The sequence below is a fragment of the Oryza glaberrima genome, chromosome 10 (genome assembly GCF_000147395.1).
Source record: "Oryza glaberrima chromosome 10, OglaRS2, whole genome shotgun sequence".
Classification (NCBI taxonomy): Eukaryota; Viridiplantae; Streptophyta; class Magnoliopsida; order Poales; family Poaceae; genus Oryza; species Oryza glaberrima.
In genome coordinates this window covers 9,215,907-9,233,785 of record NC_068335.1, presented here as the reverse complement: position 1 = coordinate 9,233,785, position 17,879 = coordinate 9,215,907, and the positions used below count along the sequence as shown (strand labels likewise).

Here is a 17,879-nt window from a genome sequence, read left to right as displayed (position 1 = left end):
ACCGCGGTGCACGGCACCAGCGAGCGACGGCGCATTGGCGCCAGGCCGCGAGCGGCATTGCGCGCGGCAGTCGGCAGCCAAGCCACGGAGTGTCGGAGCACGCGACAACATGACTGTGCACGCAGCAGGCCGACGGCGGCGCGACGCCGCGAGAGCGCGCGAGCGGGGCTGCAAGAGGAGCAGTGCAGCAGGCCGATGGCGCCACGGGAGCGAGCAGCAGCAGCCAGCAGGCCGGCGGTGGCGCGGGAGCGAGCTGGGAGCAGAATGTCAAATAAAACATTGTTCAACTATTATTCAAGTGGCTGGAGTAGTACTCCCACTGCAGAGGATGATGAGAATAGAAGGCAACAAAAAATGGCAAGGGTGGAATTTTGTTGCTCAGATATTATTAGTGATCCAGGAATGCGCAAACCAATCGCTTGTGTTGTGAAGATGTGATGTATTTCGTATTATTTCTCAATGTTTTCGTATAAAACATCTTAAAATTATAATGTATTGCTGTGGTATTTTGTAATCTTATATGAGACATGACGTATGCCGGTGTACTTGATATGTTGAGCCCCTAACTTTTTGTTTTTGGATCCGCCCTGATTAAAGCATGGTGTGTATTACAATGTTGTCGGTGCATCTCTTGATGAAAATCGTGATCAGTCCATGGAGTAGCATATCTGGCTGAAGGCCTCGACTTGGCTGTCGTCGAGCGCCATGAACATCTCAATGCCACCCTTCGCTGCGCATGACGGCACGAAGATCAGGATCCCCTCGACGGGCACGTCAGGTGGTAGGAATGCGCACGGCGGCCCACCGCCGAAGTCGAGCTCGTGGAACTGGAACCCTAGCCAGCTGTCCACCTCAACGTCCGGGCAGAGCACCGTGCCGGGCTCCGCCGCCGTCGGTGTCAGCTCCTCACCGGCGGCCACCTCCCCGAAGTCGATGAACGATTGGATGTACCGCTCGTCGACGCGCGCCACGGCGTCGCTGATGACGCCGACCACCGTGGCATAGCTGGAGGAGAGGAGGTCTCTTACCCGCATCCTCGGGAATGCCCAGAGCACCATGTTGCCGAAGTAGTCCATGGGTACCGCCGGGCTAGCACGGCCGCGGCAGTTCACCGCGATCCTGACCTGAGTGAACTCCTCCGGCGAGAGGTCCCGCGCCGCCGTGATCTTCTTCCACGCGTGCGCCAAGAGGCACCGGAACGTGCTGCACCGCGTGCCCACCCGGGCCTTGAGCCGGGCGACGAACTCCTCGGGGAAGTGCACGGAGAAGTTTCCGATCCTGTGCAAGGGGAGGGCGCCGTAGGAGTTGCTCTGGCCGTGCTCGCCGTCGAACTCGATGTTCCGGTGGTCGAACACCGGTTGCGGCAGGCGAGACGGCACGACGACGACCTCACGGTCGAGGAACGGCGTCGGGAGGAGGGTCCCACGGGTGCGCACGGCTGCAGCCCACGCGACGAAGAAGACGCTCATGGACTGGCCGTCGGCGACATGGTGGTGGGAAGTGACACCGATCACCAGCCCGCCGCACGTGTACCGTGTCAGCTGCACCTGCAACAGCGGCTCGTCAGCACGCTCCTGCAACCAAACATATGTTCGTGTCAAAATCCAGCTCGATATCATATTAAACGTTGTTACGTACCTTAATTTCCACACGAGTACATATAATTTATTAGAGCTAGAGCTAGTTATGCCTGTGTTACTTGCTGCCATGCGTCTTGGTAAACTACCTTGTCGGCCTTGGGGTAGAGCTCGTTGATGTGCGCGGGGACGTCGTGCGACAGAGCGTCGGCGAGGCTGGCGGAAGCTGTGGCTTCGAGGACAAGAACCCCGGCGTCATTAAGGTCGAAGCACCTCCGGCCGTGCTCGTCAACGCCGAACCTCCCCGCGAGGTGAGGAAACCTGGCAAGCACGGCGGCGAGGCCGTTCTTGATCTTGTCGTTGGAAGGTGCTTCCGCACCAACGGCGTTGGCGTTCCAGGCGTAGACGGAAGGGACGTACAAGTCCATGGCTGCGCGGTCGAAGACGGTCAGCGGGAACTTCATGCCAGCGCCGATAGCTGATGCCGGCGATGGCCTGAGCACGTCGCTCTTTGTGATCTCCACAGGCTCCGCCATGGCTACCTGGTTGATTGCTTGCTGCTAAGTGCACTTCGCTTCACTTAGATTGTTGGCTGGTAATCTGATTGTGTGAGTTGGTTTGCAAGTAACACTTTCAGTGCGTGAATATATAGGATATCGTATGTTCTGGAGTCGATTAATTATTCGGGACGGAGACGATGGAGCGCCACCAAACCACAGCATAGGGCTGCGTAGCTTGCAGTAGGTATAGTAACGTAGGAATGACAGTATTCAATCTCTATCTCTATCTCTATCTCTACTATTATAAATCTCTATCTCTATCTCTTCTCCATTATTATAAAAGTTGAATATGTTTTTACCGGTATTTGAGTCGGTTTTTAAGTTTATTTACTTTTAGAACTACAGGTTCGTATTTGAGTCAGCTTTTAATTCCATTCGCTTTCGGAAACATAGAACGAGTCGTATAAACAATCTCTTTAAAAGAACTCCGCATGCTAACTTCTAAAAACAATATCCAAGCATTCATCCGTTGCAATGCACGGGTATTTTTTCTAGTCTCTACTATTATAAAAAATGAAGATGTTTTTGCCGGTATTTTGGTACGTCATCCACGTATGAGTTGGTTTTTAAGTCCGTTCGCTTTTAAAAATATAAATATGTATTTGAGTCTGTTTTTAAGTTCGTGCGCTTTTGGAAATACATAAGAAATCGTATATGAGATCTTTTTAAAAACTCATATACTAACTTGAGACAATCGGACACCTAATTGTACCTCATGATTTTCTAACGAAATATATATCCAAGCGAATTTAACACAGTGAATTTCATCTTAACTAAACAATATAATAATAATAAGAATAAAATAGCAGAAAATCTATATATAGGTTGAGGATGGTTCATCTGTTGACATCATGTTGTTGTCAGTATGACATCAGTATGGAACCTAAATATGGATACTAGATAAAAATACACAGTACAACTCTAGTATACTATATAGGGTAGACCGATATCTACAAAGGTATTAAAGTTGATACGTGGGTACCAGATTTGGTACCTAGGTTTCGTGCTCATATCAGCATGTGGCCGGTCAACATATAAATATCATGTGTCACTATCCACATTGATGCTTTTATCACCATTTAAGCCGTTTGATAAGAGGTGTATGTTGGTATACTTATTATTTTAATGGTGCAGTACTAATTAAAAATGTACACGCTAATATTCATGGGTACCACTGGTGAAGATGTGTAATGACGACATCGGCATGATCATTGGCGGAGCCAAGGATCTCGAGAGATCGGGCTGCTCCACCATTGCTGTCTCCACTATAAATTATCATCGATGTCGGTAAAAATTAGATAACTGTCGTCTAAGATATTTTTAGTCATCTATACTCGACGATGCCGCTGATTACATCAGCAACAACCACAACAAACGGTGGTTAGCGCAGATACACCTCCCTCTCCTAATACTTGGTCGATTGTGTAACTCAAAAGCCATCTCTACCACATCCCCTCTATTCTGGTGTATCTAAACAAGTACTATAGTAGCATCTATTGTACCTAGGTAACTTATAAAGCATATATACTGGTTCTCCAATAGTTGATTAAGAAATAGTACTACATGCATCTTACTTTGAGAAGAAATTTGTTCAGTGCAAATAATTAATTGGCGTGCTCTATAGGATGGAAGGTATCTTGGAAAGTTTCAACTGATTTCCACAAAGGAGAAACTGTAAAATTATGTATGATATATGTGTGATGAATAATTTGCACAAAGCATTATTGTTTGGACTAATGTGGATGAAGTTGAGAAAAAACTTGCGTTTTGGAATATGTTTCCTTTCTCTTTGATGCGCCCGAGAAGTTTGGAGGTGATCATACTGAGGTGGTGTTTGGATCCAGAGACTTAACTTTAGTCTCTATCATATTGAATGTTTGGACGCTAATTTAGAGTATTAAACATAGACTAATTACAAAACTAATTGCATAAATGAGAGCTAATTCGCGAGATAAATTTTTTAATCCTAATTAATCCATAATTAGCACATGTTTACTGTAGCATCATATAGTCTAATCATGGATTAATTAGGCTTAATAGATTCGTCTCGCCAATTAGACCAGAGTTATGAAATGAGTCAATAGAATTCAGTTCTACTACTACGTTGAATGAAAACTGGAATCTTTCCAACATATATGGACCATGTGCTGGGGAATTAAGAGATGGATTTGTTAACTGGATGTACAATTTGATCATCGATCATGACCAATGCTGGATTCTAATGGGAGACTTTAATTTCATTAGATCGATAGAAAAAAGAAATATTCCTGGAGGAGACATGAACGACATTTTTATATTCAATGAAATAATAAGTAATGCAGGGTTAGTTGAGATCCCACTGAAAGGAAGAAACTTCACCTGGAGCAATATGCAGGACCAGCCTTTACTGCAACAACTTGATTGGGTTTTCGCCTCCCTAGCTTGGACTCTGAAATTCCCACATGCTTCAGTCACAGCAACTTCCAAATACATTTCTGATCATGCACCATGCCAAATTACAATCGAGACAAACTGTGCCAAAATCAATCATCTTCAGGTTTGAGAATTTCTGGGTCTCTGTCCCTGGCTTTATGGAAGTAGTTCAGCATTGCTGGTCAATTTCAACCAGAGAGCTCACAAGCTGTAACTCTAAACTCAAAGCTCAAAAACCTGAGAAGGGGTCTCAAGGCATGGAGCAAAAGGCTGTCAAATCTGCACTCCCTGATTACACAATGTAATGAAGTGCTCTCTTTTATTGATAATCTCGAAGAAAAGAGACCTTTGGAACTGCAAGAATGGAATTTCAGATTAATCCTAAAGGAGCACATCCTCAATCTTTTAAATATAAAAATGAGTTTTGGAAGAAAAGGTACACGGTCGGATGGGTCAAATTTGGAGATGAAAATCCAAAGTTTTTCCAAGCAACAGCAACAGATAGCCACCTAAGAAATAAAATCTCTCATCTGAAATTGGAAGATGGAAGCCTAGTAACCTCTCATGCCGAAAAAGCTCATGTTCTCTACACAGCCTACAGAAACGGGATGGGTACAAAAAGCCAGATGCAGATGATTTTAAATCTGTCTGAGTTAATTCAAAGGGTGGAAGGACTGGAGTGTCTAAGTGCTATCCCTACAACTGAAGAATTGGACATGATAATAAAGAACATGCCAACTGACAGGGCGCCTGGTCCTCATGGTTTCAATGGTCTCTTCCTTAACAAATGCTGAAACATTGCCAAGCAGGATTTCTATGAGCTAGCCTTCCAGTTTTTCAGAAATAATTTATCGCTCGAAAATGTTAACCACTCCTTCATAACTCTCATCCCGAAGAAGCCAACACCAGAAACTGCAAATGATTTCAGACCTATAGCTCTCCAAAGCTCCTCCCTCAAATTCATTACAAAGATCATGGCCAACAGAGTGCAAATGGTTATTCTGGAGCTCATTCATAAAAATCAATATGGATTCATTAAAAACAGAATCATCCAGGATTGCCTGGCTTGGAGCTTTAAGTATTTTCACCAATGTCACCAAAGTAAGAAAGATATGATCATTTTGAAAATTGATTTTTAGAAAGCTTTTGACTTGGTAAGAACATGAAGCCATCCTCCAAATCCTTCAGGCAAAGGGTTTCGACCATAGTTGGCTAAAATGGTCCAAAAATGTGCTATCCTCAGCATCTTCTTCAGTTTTGCTAAATGGTGTACCTATCAAGTCTTTTAAGTGCATGAGAGGGGTCAGGCAAGGAGATCCTCTATCTCCCCTGTTGTTTGTTCTAACTGCAGATCTTTTACAATCTATAATCAACAGCGCATGCTCAAAAGGATTGCACTCCACACCAGTCTCAAATGGAAGTGATCCTTTCCCTATAATCCAATATGCTGATGATACTCTAATAATCATGAAAGCTAATCAAAAAGAGGTTTTCTATCTCAAGGCTCTCCTCAACACTTATGCTCAGTGCACTGGTGATGAGGACATCGCAGCTACATTTGACGTAAACAAGGGTGATGGTTTACGTCATACATCACATGAAGAAAATGAAGATGACGTAAACCAAGTTGATAGATTACGTCTCAGCAAGAACGATCAAGCATATCAAGGTCCAATTATGCACAGTCATGCTAGGAAAATACAACAAGAGGTGAACTCGCTCTTTGCTCAACTTAACCCAAATTTTAGTGAGAATTTTATACTACCTAAAAGCTCTACCTTCGTATTGCTAAGGTTTACGCCCGAGGGCATTATCACTACGCCAAGAAGGATGGTTTATGTTGAGGACGACAAGGGTTATGTCGAGGAGGAATCAGCCCATGCCCAACCAGCAGCTGTTTACGCGAACAAGAAGATGCTTTACGCTGCAAAGACTCAACTTCCAAGGCTTGTGCGACCCAACCAGTCAAGAGACGGGGTTCATGGCATGCATGGTTGGAAAGAAGAACAAGTCTAGTTTCCAGTGCATCAAACCCCACCTCATATCATTTTCCAATAAGAAGTTATGCCATTTTTACTGAAGACCGCATGGGAGTTGAAGGGCTGTGCGCAAACCCGAGGAAACTCTCTGCACTCTTTGCCTTGAATACCAGAACGTGGCTTTTTATGTTCACACCTCAGCTAGGAGGGATGTTCCTAGTATAAATACCCTTCTACTCCATCCATTAGACAACGTTTGTTCAATTGAGAACATCATATATATATATGAGATATTGCTGAAGACTGCACAAGGGCCTTACCCCTTTGTTCTTGTGAGTTCTTTTAGACTTATGAGAAGGCTCCACTGGTGCCACTAGTTTGTGCTCTACGGCTTCCGGTTCGGCTGCACCGTATTGTGTGGATTAGTCCTGGATTGTAGTTCTGTGATTGCTCGGTTTGACGGCTTCGGATCGTTCTCACCCTCACCACTTGGTCGCATCCAACCTTGGCGGGTATAAAGCTAGTTATTCTGGATCGTGGTTCTATGATTGCTCGGTGTGATGGGTCGGAGTCCAGGAGGCTTCAGATCGTTCTCACCCTCACCACTTGGTCGCATCCGACCTTGGCAGGTATAAAGCTAGTTATTCTCTTGCTGCTTGTAGCTTGTTACCCTCTTGTGTTTCGGTTTACGCCGGCATTCTCTGTCTTGGACCTACTGCCGTGAAGATCGGGCCACCCCTCGCGAGTGTGTTCGCATCATATGGTATCAGAGCTTTCGTTGACACGGTAGGTTTATCATCGACATATCAACCTTGTTTTCATTAGATTTTCATGTGTTCTTGTTGATCTTGCTTCTGTCCTATAGTCCAGAAAAAAAAATTCCCTAAAAAAACCAAGCCTTTGGTTGTACTGTTATATTGTGTCGTTCATTTCCACGTTTTCATCTCGTTGTTAGTCCTCTTGTTATCTTGCACCATCAAAAATTTTTTCCCGCCTACCCACCCATTTGTTTCATGTTTGCTGTTTTGTGTTAAAAAAAGAGAGAGAGGAAAAAAAGAAAGTTGTCTAAAAATACAGAGTCAAAAGTGAAAAAAAATATCACAAAAAAAAGAACGAAAGAGAGGAATATTTTGACAAATGAAAGTTGTATGTTTTGGGTGGTGCTGTGGAGATTGCTTTTCTATCTTGTGCTGCTTTGGATAGCAGTGTTCACGTCATTATTTCCGTAGTTTACGTCACTTCGTCTCTGTACTTGTTGGTGGCTATTAAATGCTGATTCTATACCGCCAACATCTGCATAAAGTTCAGATAATAAAACATCCAACATAGTGATAGGTGTTAAATCTCATATATTCCACAAGTGTTGGTGTATATTGAATGCAGGTGTTAAACCCCAAAGTTGGGAGGAAAATCAGACTAAAGTGAGGAGAAATATGTATCCATACAAGGATGGGTTGTGAACATCATCAAAATACTAGAGAATCAGACCAAAATTCCGAGAAATAGTTTGCAGGTTGTAAGGTTTCTGCGCCATTGCTGGGAATTATATTTCAAGTAATGTTGTTAAGAAATACCAACAACACTCATGATTGTTGCATGCTGGAGTTATTTTTTCACTCACCCAGTGCGGCAGACATTAATGATTCTACGGTAATTCACACTCCGTTGTCGCGTGCGTCTGGAGACAATAGTTATTTTTTAACTTAACATGTCTGTGCACCACATTACTAAACATAGTCAAACTACAACTGAAAGGTGAGTCAAATCATCGGTCGATTGTAGAAGAGTCAAAAAATAACTTGATCATGTTCATCGCGCACTGAGTTAAAAACCAGTACAAGATTACGTGACGCACGTTCCGCGAGTCAAAAAATAACTAATCCCACAAAACTAGTCAATCCCACTCTTGTTGTGCGACTGAAGGGATGAAAGTAATTCTTTAACTCAAGAAGTCCACCTCATCTCATCAGTGCGACACTAACTGTAACCTTAATGGTTCCAAAAAAATCGGTCCATGTTCGAAGAGTTAAAAAATAACTTTCATCTTAGTGTCGCATTGAGCAAAAAAAGCACCAGAAGGTAATGATGATACGAGTTAAATGTGAACTCTCCATACGGTTCAGTGATCCCTTCCTACTGTTGAGCTAAAAAGATAAGTGAAAAAAAAAGATTATCCTTCTTATCGGATGGATCGCTTCAAGAGTTAAAAAATAACTCAATGTATGCCGCCCTCAGCCATGCACACACGTAATCCAGCCAAAATTGGACGTACGTAAAATCTTTACTGCTACTAACGGTGGGTTAGTTTTACGATTTACATTTACGAATTAAAATCGCACACAGGGTACATAGCATAGAATATTACGAAATAACTGTCAGAGCATATCCATCTCGCCGTTCATATCAGTTAAAATTTTAGTAGCGCTTGACACAGTATGGTTTCGGGGTGAAGATAAATGATGTAATGGTAGCGGAGTTAAAATTTTACTGCCTTACGTGAAGTGGCTCTTCGTTTCACCATAGCGATTATTACCATTCAGTTATCACGTTAGAGTAATTATCGGACCAGCCATTAGCGTCTAATTAGCTCACGTACATTTTTTTTCTTTTCAAATGCGATAACTGGTCGTGCAGCATGCCCAGATCCGATATTATCGCCAGTACAAACATGCAAAACACAATCAAAACAAAAAAAAACCAAAAAAAAGCACTCTCCTACCTAGCTTTGTTGCCAGCTAGTGGAGGCACTCGGAGCAAACATCCAGGGGCTGCTTCCTTGGCAACACATGGCATCGCCGGATATCACCAGCACCACGTCTTCTGCTCCGCCAGTCACGCCTCGCTCATCATCGTGTTGCCCTCCGGCGAGCCCTCCACATCAGCAATGCACTCCCATACGCCAAGCCGAAGAAATTGGTTCTAGAGGAATGCCGACGTGCTTGGATGACAACGACATTGCAATCTCAACGCCGAATAAGGTCTACAAACATGTAAGTTCTATCCCCCTATAATCATTTTTAGTTGGTGAACATTACGTGCCTACAATCACCGCTATAACCATCCACTAAACACTAGTCTGTCAATCAAGAATTTTCTATGTTTTTAGTGCCAACATCGTCTAAACTATTATAGGGTCTTCCAAATTAAAGCTACGAGTTATATTTTAACTATTTAACGAATTCAGTGCGCACATTCATGTTCGATGATTACCACATTCCTGTCTGATCATCTTGAATAATCAATACATAACTCAGAAGACTCATGCATCCCCAGCGTCGCTGGTTAAATTTTTCTTTAGGACGATACATTGTAACTTGCTGCTAGTCACCCCAACCCCCAGCTGAAACTTTGTTTCATACCATCCTTTTATTGCAATAATCATGCTACACATAATCACAAGTTTTTTTTAAATTACCAATATAACCTTATCTTCAAGGCGTTCAACGAATCGCTTTCACTCCAGCCATAGCACATGGAGTTATTTTTTGTTGCAAGTCATTATTGTTCCATTAGACGACCACACAAAAAATTTCAAACCAAATGATACCTATGTAAATATCCACTTATGCAACGTTGTTGTATCATGTTATTTTCCTTTCTTGCAATAACACAGGGGCCTTGCGTGGCACCGCATATGGTGCCTACCAAAGGGATGGCTTTCCCTACATACGATGACGCCTACAACTTCTACAAGAGATATGCATATCATGCTGGTTTTGACATTAAGAAGTGCCACACGCATAAAGCGTTCCACGAGGTGTGCTGTACGAGGGAGGGCAAGCACGTGTCGAAGGTCGCAGATTGTGAAAGAGAACTGAAGAGACCATCCAAGAAAATGGGGTGCAAGGCATACGTGAAACTGATGCATAACTACGATGGCGGCGTGCTCTCATCAGTAGTTTATGATGTGGTTGAGCTTCAACACAACCATCCTCTAACGTTGTCCCTTCGGCGGTAAAGCACATGCGTGCACATAAGAACCGCGACGACACGGTTACGCAATTTGTGGACACAATGCTAGAAAGTCATGTGCCGCAAAGCTGTATCGTGGGCGTTCTATCTGAGTTACATGGAGGCCAAGACAAAATTCCTTTCACGACCCGAGACATAGAGAATAGGTGATTGGAAATTTTTTTGTTGTTTTTTTTGTGCACTTGCTCCTATAATCTGTGATGTTTTTGTAGTATGACAATCACGTGGCTTTTAATTAGGTTTTGCCTTCATTGCAACATGCAGGAAAGCAGCAAATGTACGGAAGGAAAACGCGGACGACATCAACAAGCTGTTGGAGTTTTTCAATGAGTGCATGCTGCAAAACCCGAAGTTATACTGGGACGCCCAGCTAGACGAAAATGGAGTTATTAAAAAATTGTTGTGGAGTCATGCGAGCAGCCAAGCCGAATTTGCCGACTTTGGAGATGCGGTAACCTTTGACACCACCTACAAAACAAATATATATAAAATGCCACTTGCAATGTTTGATGGGGCGAATCACCATATGCAGAGCACACTTTTCGGATGTGCATTGCTTAGAGATGAAAAGGTAGAGTCTTTTGAATGGTTATTTAACACTTTCAATAAGTGCATGGCGAACTTCCCTGCTCCACGCTGCATTCTAATAGGCATGTTTACGTAAATGAATACTCACTCTGACAACTACCTACAATTGTTATTCAGTGACCCATTTTTTTTGACACTTCGTGCATTTGTGTGGCCTATAACATGTTTGTTTTTTTTTTCAGATCAAGATCCTGCAATGGCGGTCACCGTTAGGATGTCATTCCCAGGCATAATACACAGGTTGTGCCGATGGCATATCTTGAACCGCCATTCCGACCCCCTTAACACTATTTTTGCAAGGAACGAACAAATTGAACCAGACATGATGTTGTGCATTAACCAAACCTATATGTCGTATGAGTTTGAAACCGCACGGGATCAATTTATAAAGAGGTACGAGTTGGAGGACTGTCCCACCATGAGAGCATTATATGATATCAGGGTGAAGTGGGTGCCTACGTTCTTCAGGAAGGATTATTGTAGGAGGATGACATCCACGCAGCGTAGCGAGAGCATGAACAAACTGGTGAAGCACAAGTTCGTCGACCACCAAACCGCTCTCCACCATTTTGCTTGTAGAATGTTGGAAGTGATAACTAATATGAAGGAGAAGGAGGCTGCCGAGACTAGAGCATGCTCGGTGAGTTTTTGCTCAGTGTGGAAACGGTTTGGCAAATATTTTCAATAACTCCTTATAAGTGTTTTTCGTTCTCAACCAACCACCCTTTTTTCGCAGGGCAAGCCAATGCTGGCTGTGCGGTGGCCATTTGTCATACAGATGTCGAGGCTGTACACTAGGGCTGCATTCAGATTGTTTGAGGAGGGGCTTCAGGACAGCACCGACTTTAGGATTTCACAAGACCCTAATTTCTGCAATGGTTGGATAGTGTCACATACCAAACGCTCCGAAAAATACGATTGGTGTCAAAAGAAATTCAAGCTGATAGCCGACGTCGACGCAGGGGTTTTTACGTGCGAGTGCAAACAGTGGGAGCACACAGGTATTTCAATTCCCTCTCCCAACAACTCAACACATTTATCTCTTTCCCAAAGACACTCTTGTTTGTTCACATTGAGTTTTTATTTGAATACTATGTAGGCATGTTCTGCATACACATGCTCCGGGCATTTGTTCATGTGCAGCTAGAGAAGATCCCCGCATCCTATATCCGAAAGAGGTATACAAAGAAAGCAAAGAGTGACATGCCCTTCGATAGACCTGACCACGACACAACTGGACCGGATGGCATTCAAGAAAGTTATAGGTCCAACATGATGATGATTGAAGCCTTCGGGTTGGTCAGGGCAGCTTACAAATCAAAGGATGGGTATGAGAGAGCAATGGTTGTTTTGAAGGGACTGCGAAATGAAGTAGAGGACATACCAGGCGACACTACAGTGATTGTTGATACCAATAGGTAGGACGGCGCCGCCGGCCAAGTTGAAATCAGCAAATTAGTAGGGAGCCACCTCCAAAGTCCAAAACTAAAGGCAGGACTCGTGATCCTGACGAAGAAGTTCAACTCGGGGTGAAGGGCAAAAAGTTGTGCACACGAGAATATGGGTGGTGCCATAAGAGGGATGGACACTATGTGAATACATGCCCGAAAAACCCGGCAAATTTCGATAAGGTGATCAAGGTTGCTAATAGGGGCAAGGGAAAGAGAGGCAGACCACGAGGATCAACCAGGGGCAGAGGTCGTGGTACGCATGTTGCTAGCATGGTTATAAGCGCCGTCGCTAGATCAACAAGGAGAACCGGTGCAGCAGGTCTGTCGCTCCGAAGATGCTTGGACGATGAGTGGACTGAAGATGCGGATGATTCAGCTGGTTTAACAGATGAAGAGCTCGCTCATGCTGATGATTTAAACGGGTGGAATGAAAGCGAGTTGCCATGAAATAGATTTCCTTACTACACCCTACATTTTTTATCCAAACCGTCTTTGTGGCACTGTTGATTTATTTAATTCTTATGAAACGGAACATCATCTATCAGTGATTAGCTACATTCACTTATGTTTTGAACCATGTTTACAGTGTGATTTGATTTCATCAAAGTGTTCATGCAACTCATAGTAAATAACTCATTTTCATCCCCTAGCTGGGTGTACGTCCAGTACTTTAGTTACTTTTTAACTTTACCTAGCTGCAATGACCTCACCAAACAACATGTGTTACATAACAAGCAAAACTTTAACTTAATAACTATAGTAGACCGAAGGGAATCCCATCCCACCACGCTACCGATTCTAAGTTATATTATAACTGCAATCAGTGTCATCAAGGTGCCCAGGAGCAAATTTGTAACTGACTAACACAGCACCTGAGTATAATAAACTCGTACAAGCCCGGGTTGACCGTTCTGGTTTTTTTAAGATAGTCAAAATTTAACTCCACATTAGTGTGTCTCCAAAACACTACCCAATGAAACGAATGAACATTTTTGGAAATCTGTAAACAACAAACCTTACTGAGATAACCAGCTCTTACGCATGACTTTTTTTATCTTTCAAACCAGAAGATAACGACACGCCATCAAAAAACAGGGATTCCAACAAACTAAATAGATGCTGAAAGCACATCATAAAATGGGTGGCACTGATAAGGAACACAAATAAACTAGCTACGTCTTTGATGCTTCAACCTGGTAGTTGGCGACTGATCATCGATGGGTGGGGATGGGTGCTCCATAAAGCTGCTTGTGTCCTCGTTGATTACCTCATCGTCGGTGTCGTCAACGAATGTCGGGTGGTCAGTGCAGATGCTCTGTGGTGAATCAGGAGGGTTCAGGTTGTCGATGTCAGATGGAGGTGAAGGGCACAGAGTTGAGACGTACCCTAAATCTTCGGCGTAAACCATGTAGTCTTCTTCCATCGACGGCGACAACGGGAATGGGTCTGGGTACAACGGTGGAGGTAGCTCTTGCACATGGAACTCCTCTGGGAGTTCACATCTATCATCATGTCCTCCGGGGTTTGGGTGTACGGGTGGACATTGCTCGATTTCTTCGACATCAGGCTCTTTGTGGGGTGATGGTTTGGCATTTTCATCCATGTCGATATGGTTGGTGCGCGACCATAAAGGGAGCACCGATAGTAAGTTTATAAAGGGTAAGGGCACAAGGAAATCAGTAATCATGGGATACGATCATAGTTATCCCCGAATTTCCTATACGATATATTGTTACGAATCACATAGCATATACGAGAGCATTACCCGGGATTTTATGGTTACCTATACCTAAATAATTCAGTCAGCCCATTTTTATAACGGACTGTATAAAAGATCTTTACATCCAGAGGTCCAAGTTAAAATTTAACTGAATATGCACCTAAACATCATCCACGTCACAAACGGTACCAAGTAAATCATTAACTCAGTCACCATCCACGCAATATCCGATCACACCAGTCAACGGTAGTCAATAAATCAGCAATATTAACCGATTAAAAGTTAAAAGATAACTCTCTTTTTACGGCATCACAAACCCACCACCGATTACACGAAAGTTATTTTTTAACTCCGCATTCTGTTGGTTGCACTCAGCGGGGAGGGGGGGAAGTCTCCCTCTGTCTCGCGTTACGTACTTTCATGGCACGCAGCGCCTGTGTGTAGCACTGGCTAGCGCTCCGTGTGTGTGTGTGTATATATATATATATATATATATATATATATATATATGTATGTATGTATGTATATATATAGAAAATCATAAGCTACAGTTATGAGTCCGATCGTCTCAAGTTAGTATGGGCGTTTTTTTAAACAGATTCTTATATGAATCCTTATGTATTACCACTGTCGACGGGTGATACCAGTAGACCGGATATAGAGGGTATTGGGGTACGTTGGTACAAGGATATACGTAGTACGACATTAAGCAAACAGAAAACGAAGATTATACTGGTTCAGGCCCCTTAACAGGTAATAGCCCTAATCCAGTTGATATGGGATTATATGATGGAAATCATAGGTTACAAAGGGAACAATGGAACTCGGTGAAAACCGTCGAGATCGTAATCGAGTTGGTTCGACTAGCTCTCCCGACGATTTGGCTCCTGCAGGCTCCGACTTCGTAGGCTGTGGTGATTGTGTTGGATCTGAGATTCGATGCCTTAGGTCCTCCCAGGGGGTCCTTTTTATATCGCAGGTCAGGCGGTTTCCAAGTCGAACTCGGAGACATCGGACCCTACGCGATACGTTGACGACCCAGTCCTGTCCGAGTAGGACTCTTATTCTCTGCAAACTCCGTGAAGGATTTCCTTAGTGTATGCAGAGAATGTCCGTATATGCGCGGGCATGCCATATCGATATGTGACGTATATCGAAGGGTAAAGGGTATCCCTAACCCGTGACCCTGACAGTAGCCCCCGACTTCTGCTTAAATGAACTCGTGTAACCAATCGCGACTTCTGATATCGAGGCTGATGTCGTTTTCGGTGTGGAAACCGTAGAGACAGGACATAGTCAAGAACACCATGTGAAGCCCAACGGTCATGAGTGAGTTTAAACTGAAGTCCGAAAAACTGCCGCGCGTAACGAACTCAGAGATTTCCGGTGGCCATCTCTCTACTTCCCTTGGAATTCGCTCCATCGGAAGTGCGTTTATTTAAAGGAGTTTTGGGGATTCATTTTGAAGTCCGTCTATTGTGGAAAAAACCTTCCAGCCTCCAAGCGCATTTCGTCTTCTCTGCTCCTGCAGAAAACCCTAGCTTGTCACTCTCCGTCCCTTCTCCGGCGACCTCCGGCGGCGATAGATCTTGGCAAGTCCACCTCCACCAACGCGTCACTGAAAAAGCTACAGGAGGATGGCGCCCTCCCCGGCCACGGAACCATGGAGAGGGAACTAGGAGGTACTGAACCTGAACCCGTCCTGGGTCGTATGGTTGCGATCGAGGACTACATTCCTTGTGGCTTTCTTCCTCCGCCTTCTGAATTTCTTCTCTTGGTCTTGAATTTCTACGGCCTTTCTCTGCTCCATTTGAACCCCAATTCCATCACCTTCCTTAGTATCTTTTCACATCTTTGTGAGGCCTACATTGGGGTAGAGCCGTTTCTCGACCTCTTTCGCTTCTACTACGAGTTGCGTTGGATGGAATCTACCAGGGTATCTGGATGTGTGGGTTTCCGGCTTCGGGATGGCCTGAAGCCGCGATATATCCCCTTCCAGTGTCCTTCTCGTAGCAAATGGCGGGCGAGATGGTTCTATCTTCAAATAGAGGATTCAGATCCGATCTTTGTCATTCCTAAGGAACAACCAGACAAGATCCCGTCTTGGACCGCAAAACCCACCTTGACTCCTTCTCTTCAGTCGTTCATCGATGCCATCGATGACCTCCGAGCACGAGGGTTGTCGGGGTATGAAGTCGCCGCCGACTTCGTTGGTAGGCGGATCCAGCCGCTCCAGGCTCGTGCCCACCAAGCCTTTGACTACTTTGGCCGGAGGACGCGACCCGGGTTTCTCCTTGGGGTATTTTTCTTGTGTTTAGTTTGACTCCCTTATGTGCATGTTCCTCCTGTCTTACCGAATTCTTGTTCTCGGTCTACAGGTTTGAACAGCGAGACCGTGGAGCGTCGCGTTGGCCAATTGATGATCAGCGGCCCGACAACAGCGAGCGACGTCCCCGACTCCCTTTGCGAGAAGGGGAAGGCTGAGCGCGAAGCCACAATCAACGTGAATGCGTTTGCCGACGATTTATTTTTGCTCCTAGATCGCATAATGATTTCGCGTGGTGCAGGCTCTCCCTCTGACCGACGTGATTGGACCGCTCGTGGACCACCAGGCGGTCGCCTCGTTGAAAGAGGGCGTCGCTCAGGAGGCATCCAATGCGGCCGTTGTGGCTGTTGCCGCGATGTCACGTCCTGATAAATTCATCCCAAAATAAAAATCATTCTCTAAAAGGAATAATAGAATTAATTAAAATTCGAAAAGAAATTGGCAAACACTAAAACATGTACAAGAAAAATTCGAATGTGGCCCGGAGAATTTTTCTTAAATTCTCCTTGGTCTAAAAGGAGCCTTCAAATTTTACTTGAATTTTCAGAACACCGGAAATAATTATTAAGCAACAACAACAATTATTAGAGTTTGTTAAAAAGAAAAACTAAAAATTAATCCTCCTTTTCCTTTGGGCCAAGTCTAGCCCAAAGTTCCCCTCCTCTCCCTCGGCCTTCGGCCGAAGTCTCTCTTCCCTCCCTCTCTTTTTCCTCTCCCATCTCTCTCTCGGGCCGCCCCTCCCTCCCCTCCCCCTCCCGGCCCACTTCTTCCACTCCTCCCTCCCCTCCCGGCCTGCCCGGCCCAAGCCGAGCCACCGCCCTCCCGCGAACGCGCGTTGCACGCGCGCTGACTGCGCGACCGCGTGGGCCCCACCCACCCGATCGTCTTCCTCCTCCCGCTCGGCCTCCTCTCTCTCCCGTGCAACCCTAATTCCTTTCCTCCCTCAAATCCGCGCGATTCAAACCTTGGAGTCCAAAATTAATTGGGGGGAATTAATCCCCTTTCCTTCTTCTTCAATTCCCCCTAATTTTCCCCTTGAATGGCGCCGTCCATCGCCCGGAACGGCCGCGTCCTTTTCGGCCACCTTCCATGGCCGCCGGCCACCAATCCCGCCTCTGTTCCCCGCCTCTCCCGTGGCCGGCTCCCTCCCCTCACCTATAAAATGGAACCCCCTCCGTGCGTTCTCTCGTTTTAGCCCCTTCCCGAGCTCCCCCGTGGCCGCACCACCTTTCCCCGCCTCCTCCTTCTCTTTCCTTGGCACCGGCCTCTCCTTCCTCCTCATCGACGTCTCCTC

The 17,879-nt window shown here is 44.9% G+C and overlaps 1 protein-coding gene across 1 annotated transcript; it reads right to left on the bottom strand.

The window, feature by feature from the left end:
- Nucleotides 1-461: 461 nt before the first annotated feature.
- On the bottom strand, nt 462-2,177 carry LOC127753130 (tryptamine hydroxycinnamoyltransferase 2-like). The gene is made up of 2 exons (XM_052278602.1): nt 1,727-2,177; nt 462-1,574 (listed from the first exon to the last, which is right to left on the bottom strand). The coding sequence occupies exons 1-2, from the start codon at nt 2,111-2,113 to the stop codon at nt 648-650; spliced, it is 1,314 nt and encodes a 437-aa protein (XP_052134562.1). The 5' UTR covers nt 2,114-2,177; the 3' UTR covers nt 462-647.
- Between the last annotated feature and the right edge of the window lie 15,702 nt (nt 2,178-17,879).

Bases quoted from the DNA above. Each gene is read 5' to 3' on its own strand.
- LOC127753130 (XM_052278602.1), bottom strand. From the start codon at position 2,113: ATGGCGGAGCCTGTGGAGATCACAAAGAGCGACGTGCTCAGGCCATCG. The intron at 1,575-1,726 runs GTAGTTTACCAA...GTTTGGTTGCAG, and splicing joins TCTACCCCAAGGCCGACAAG to GAGCGTGCTGACGAGCCGCT.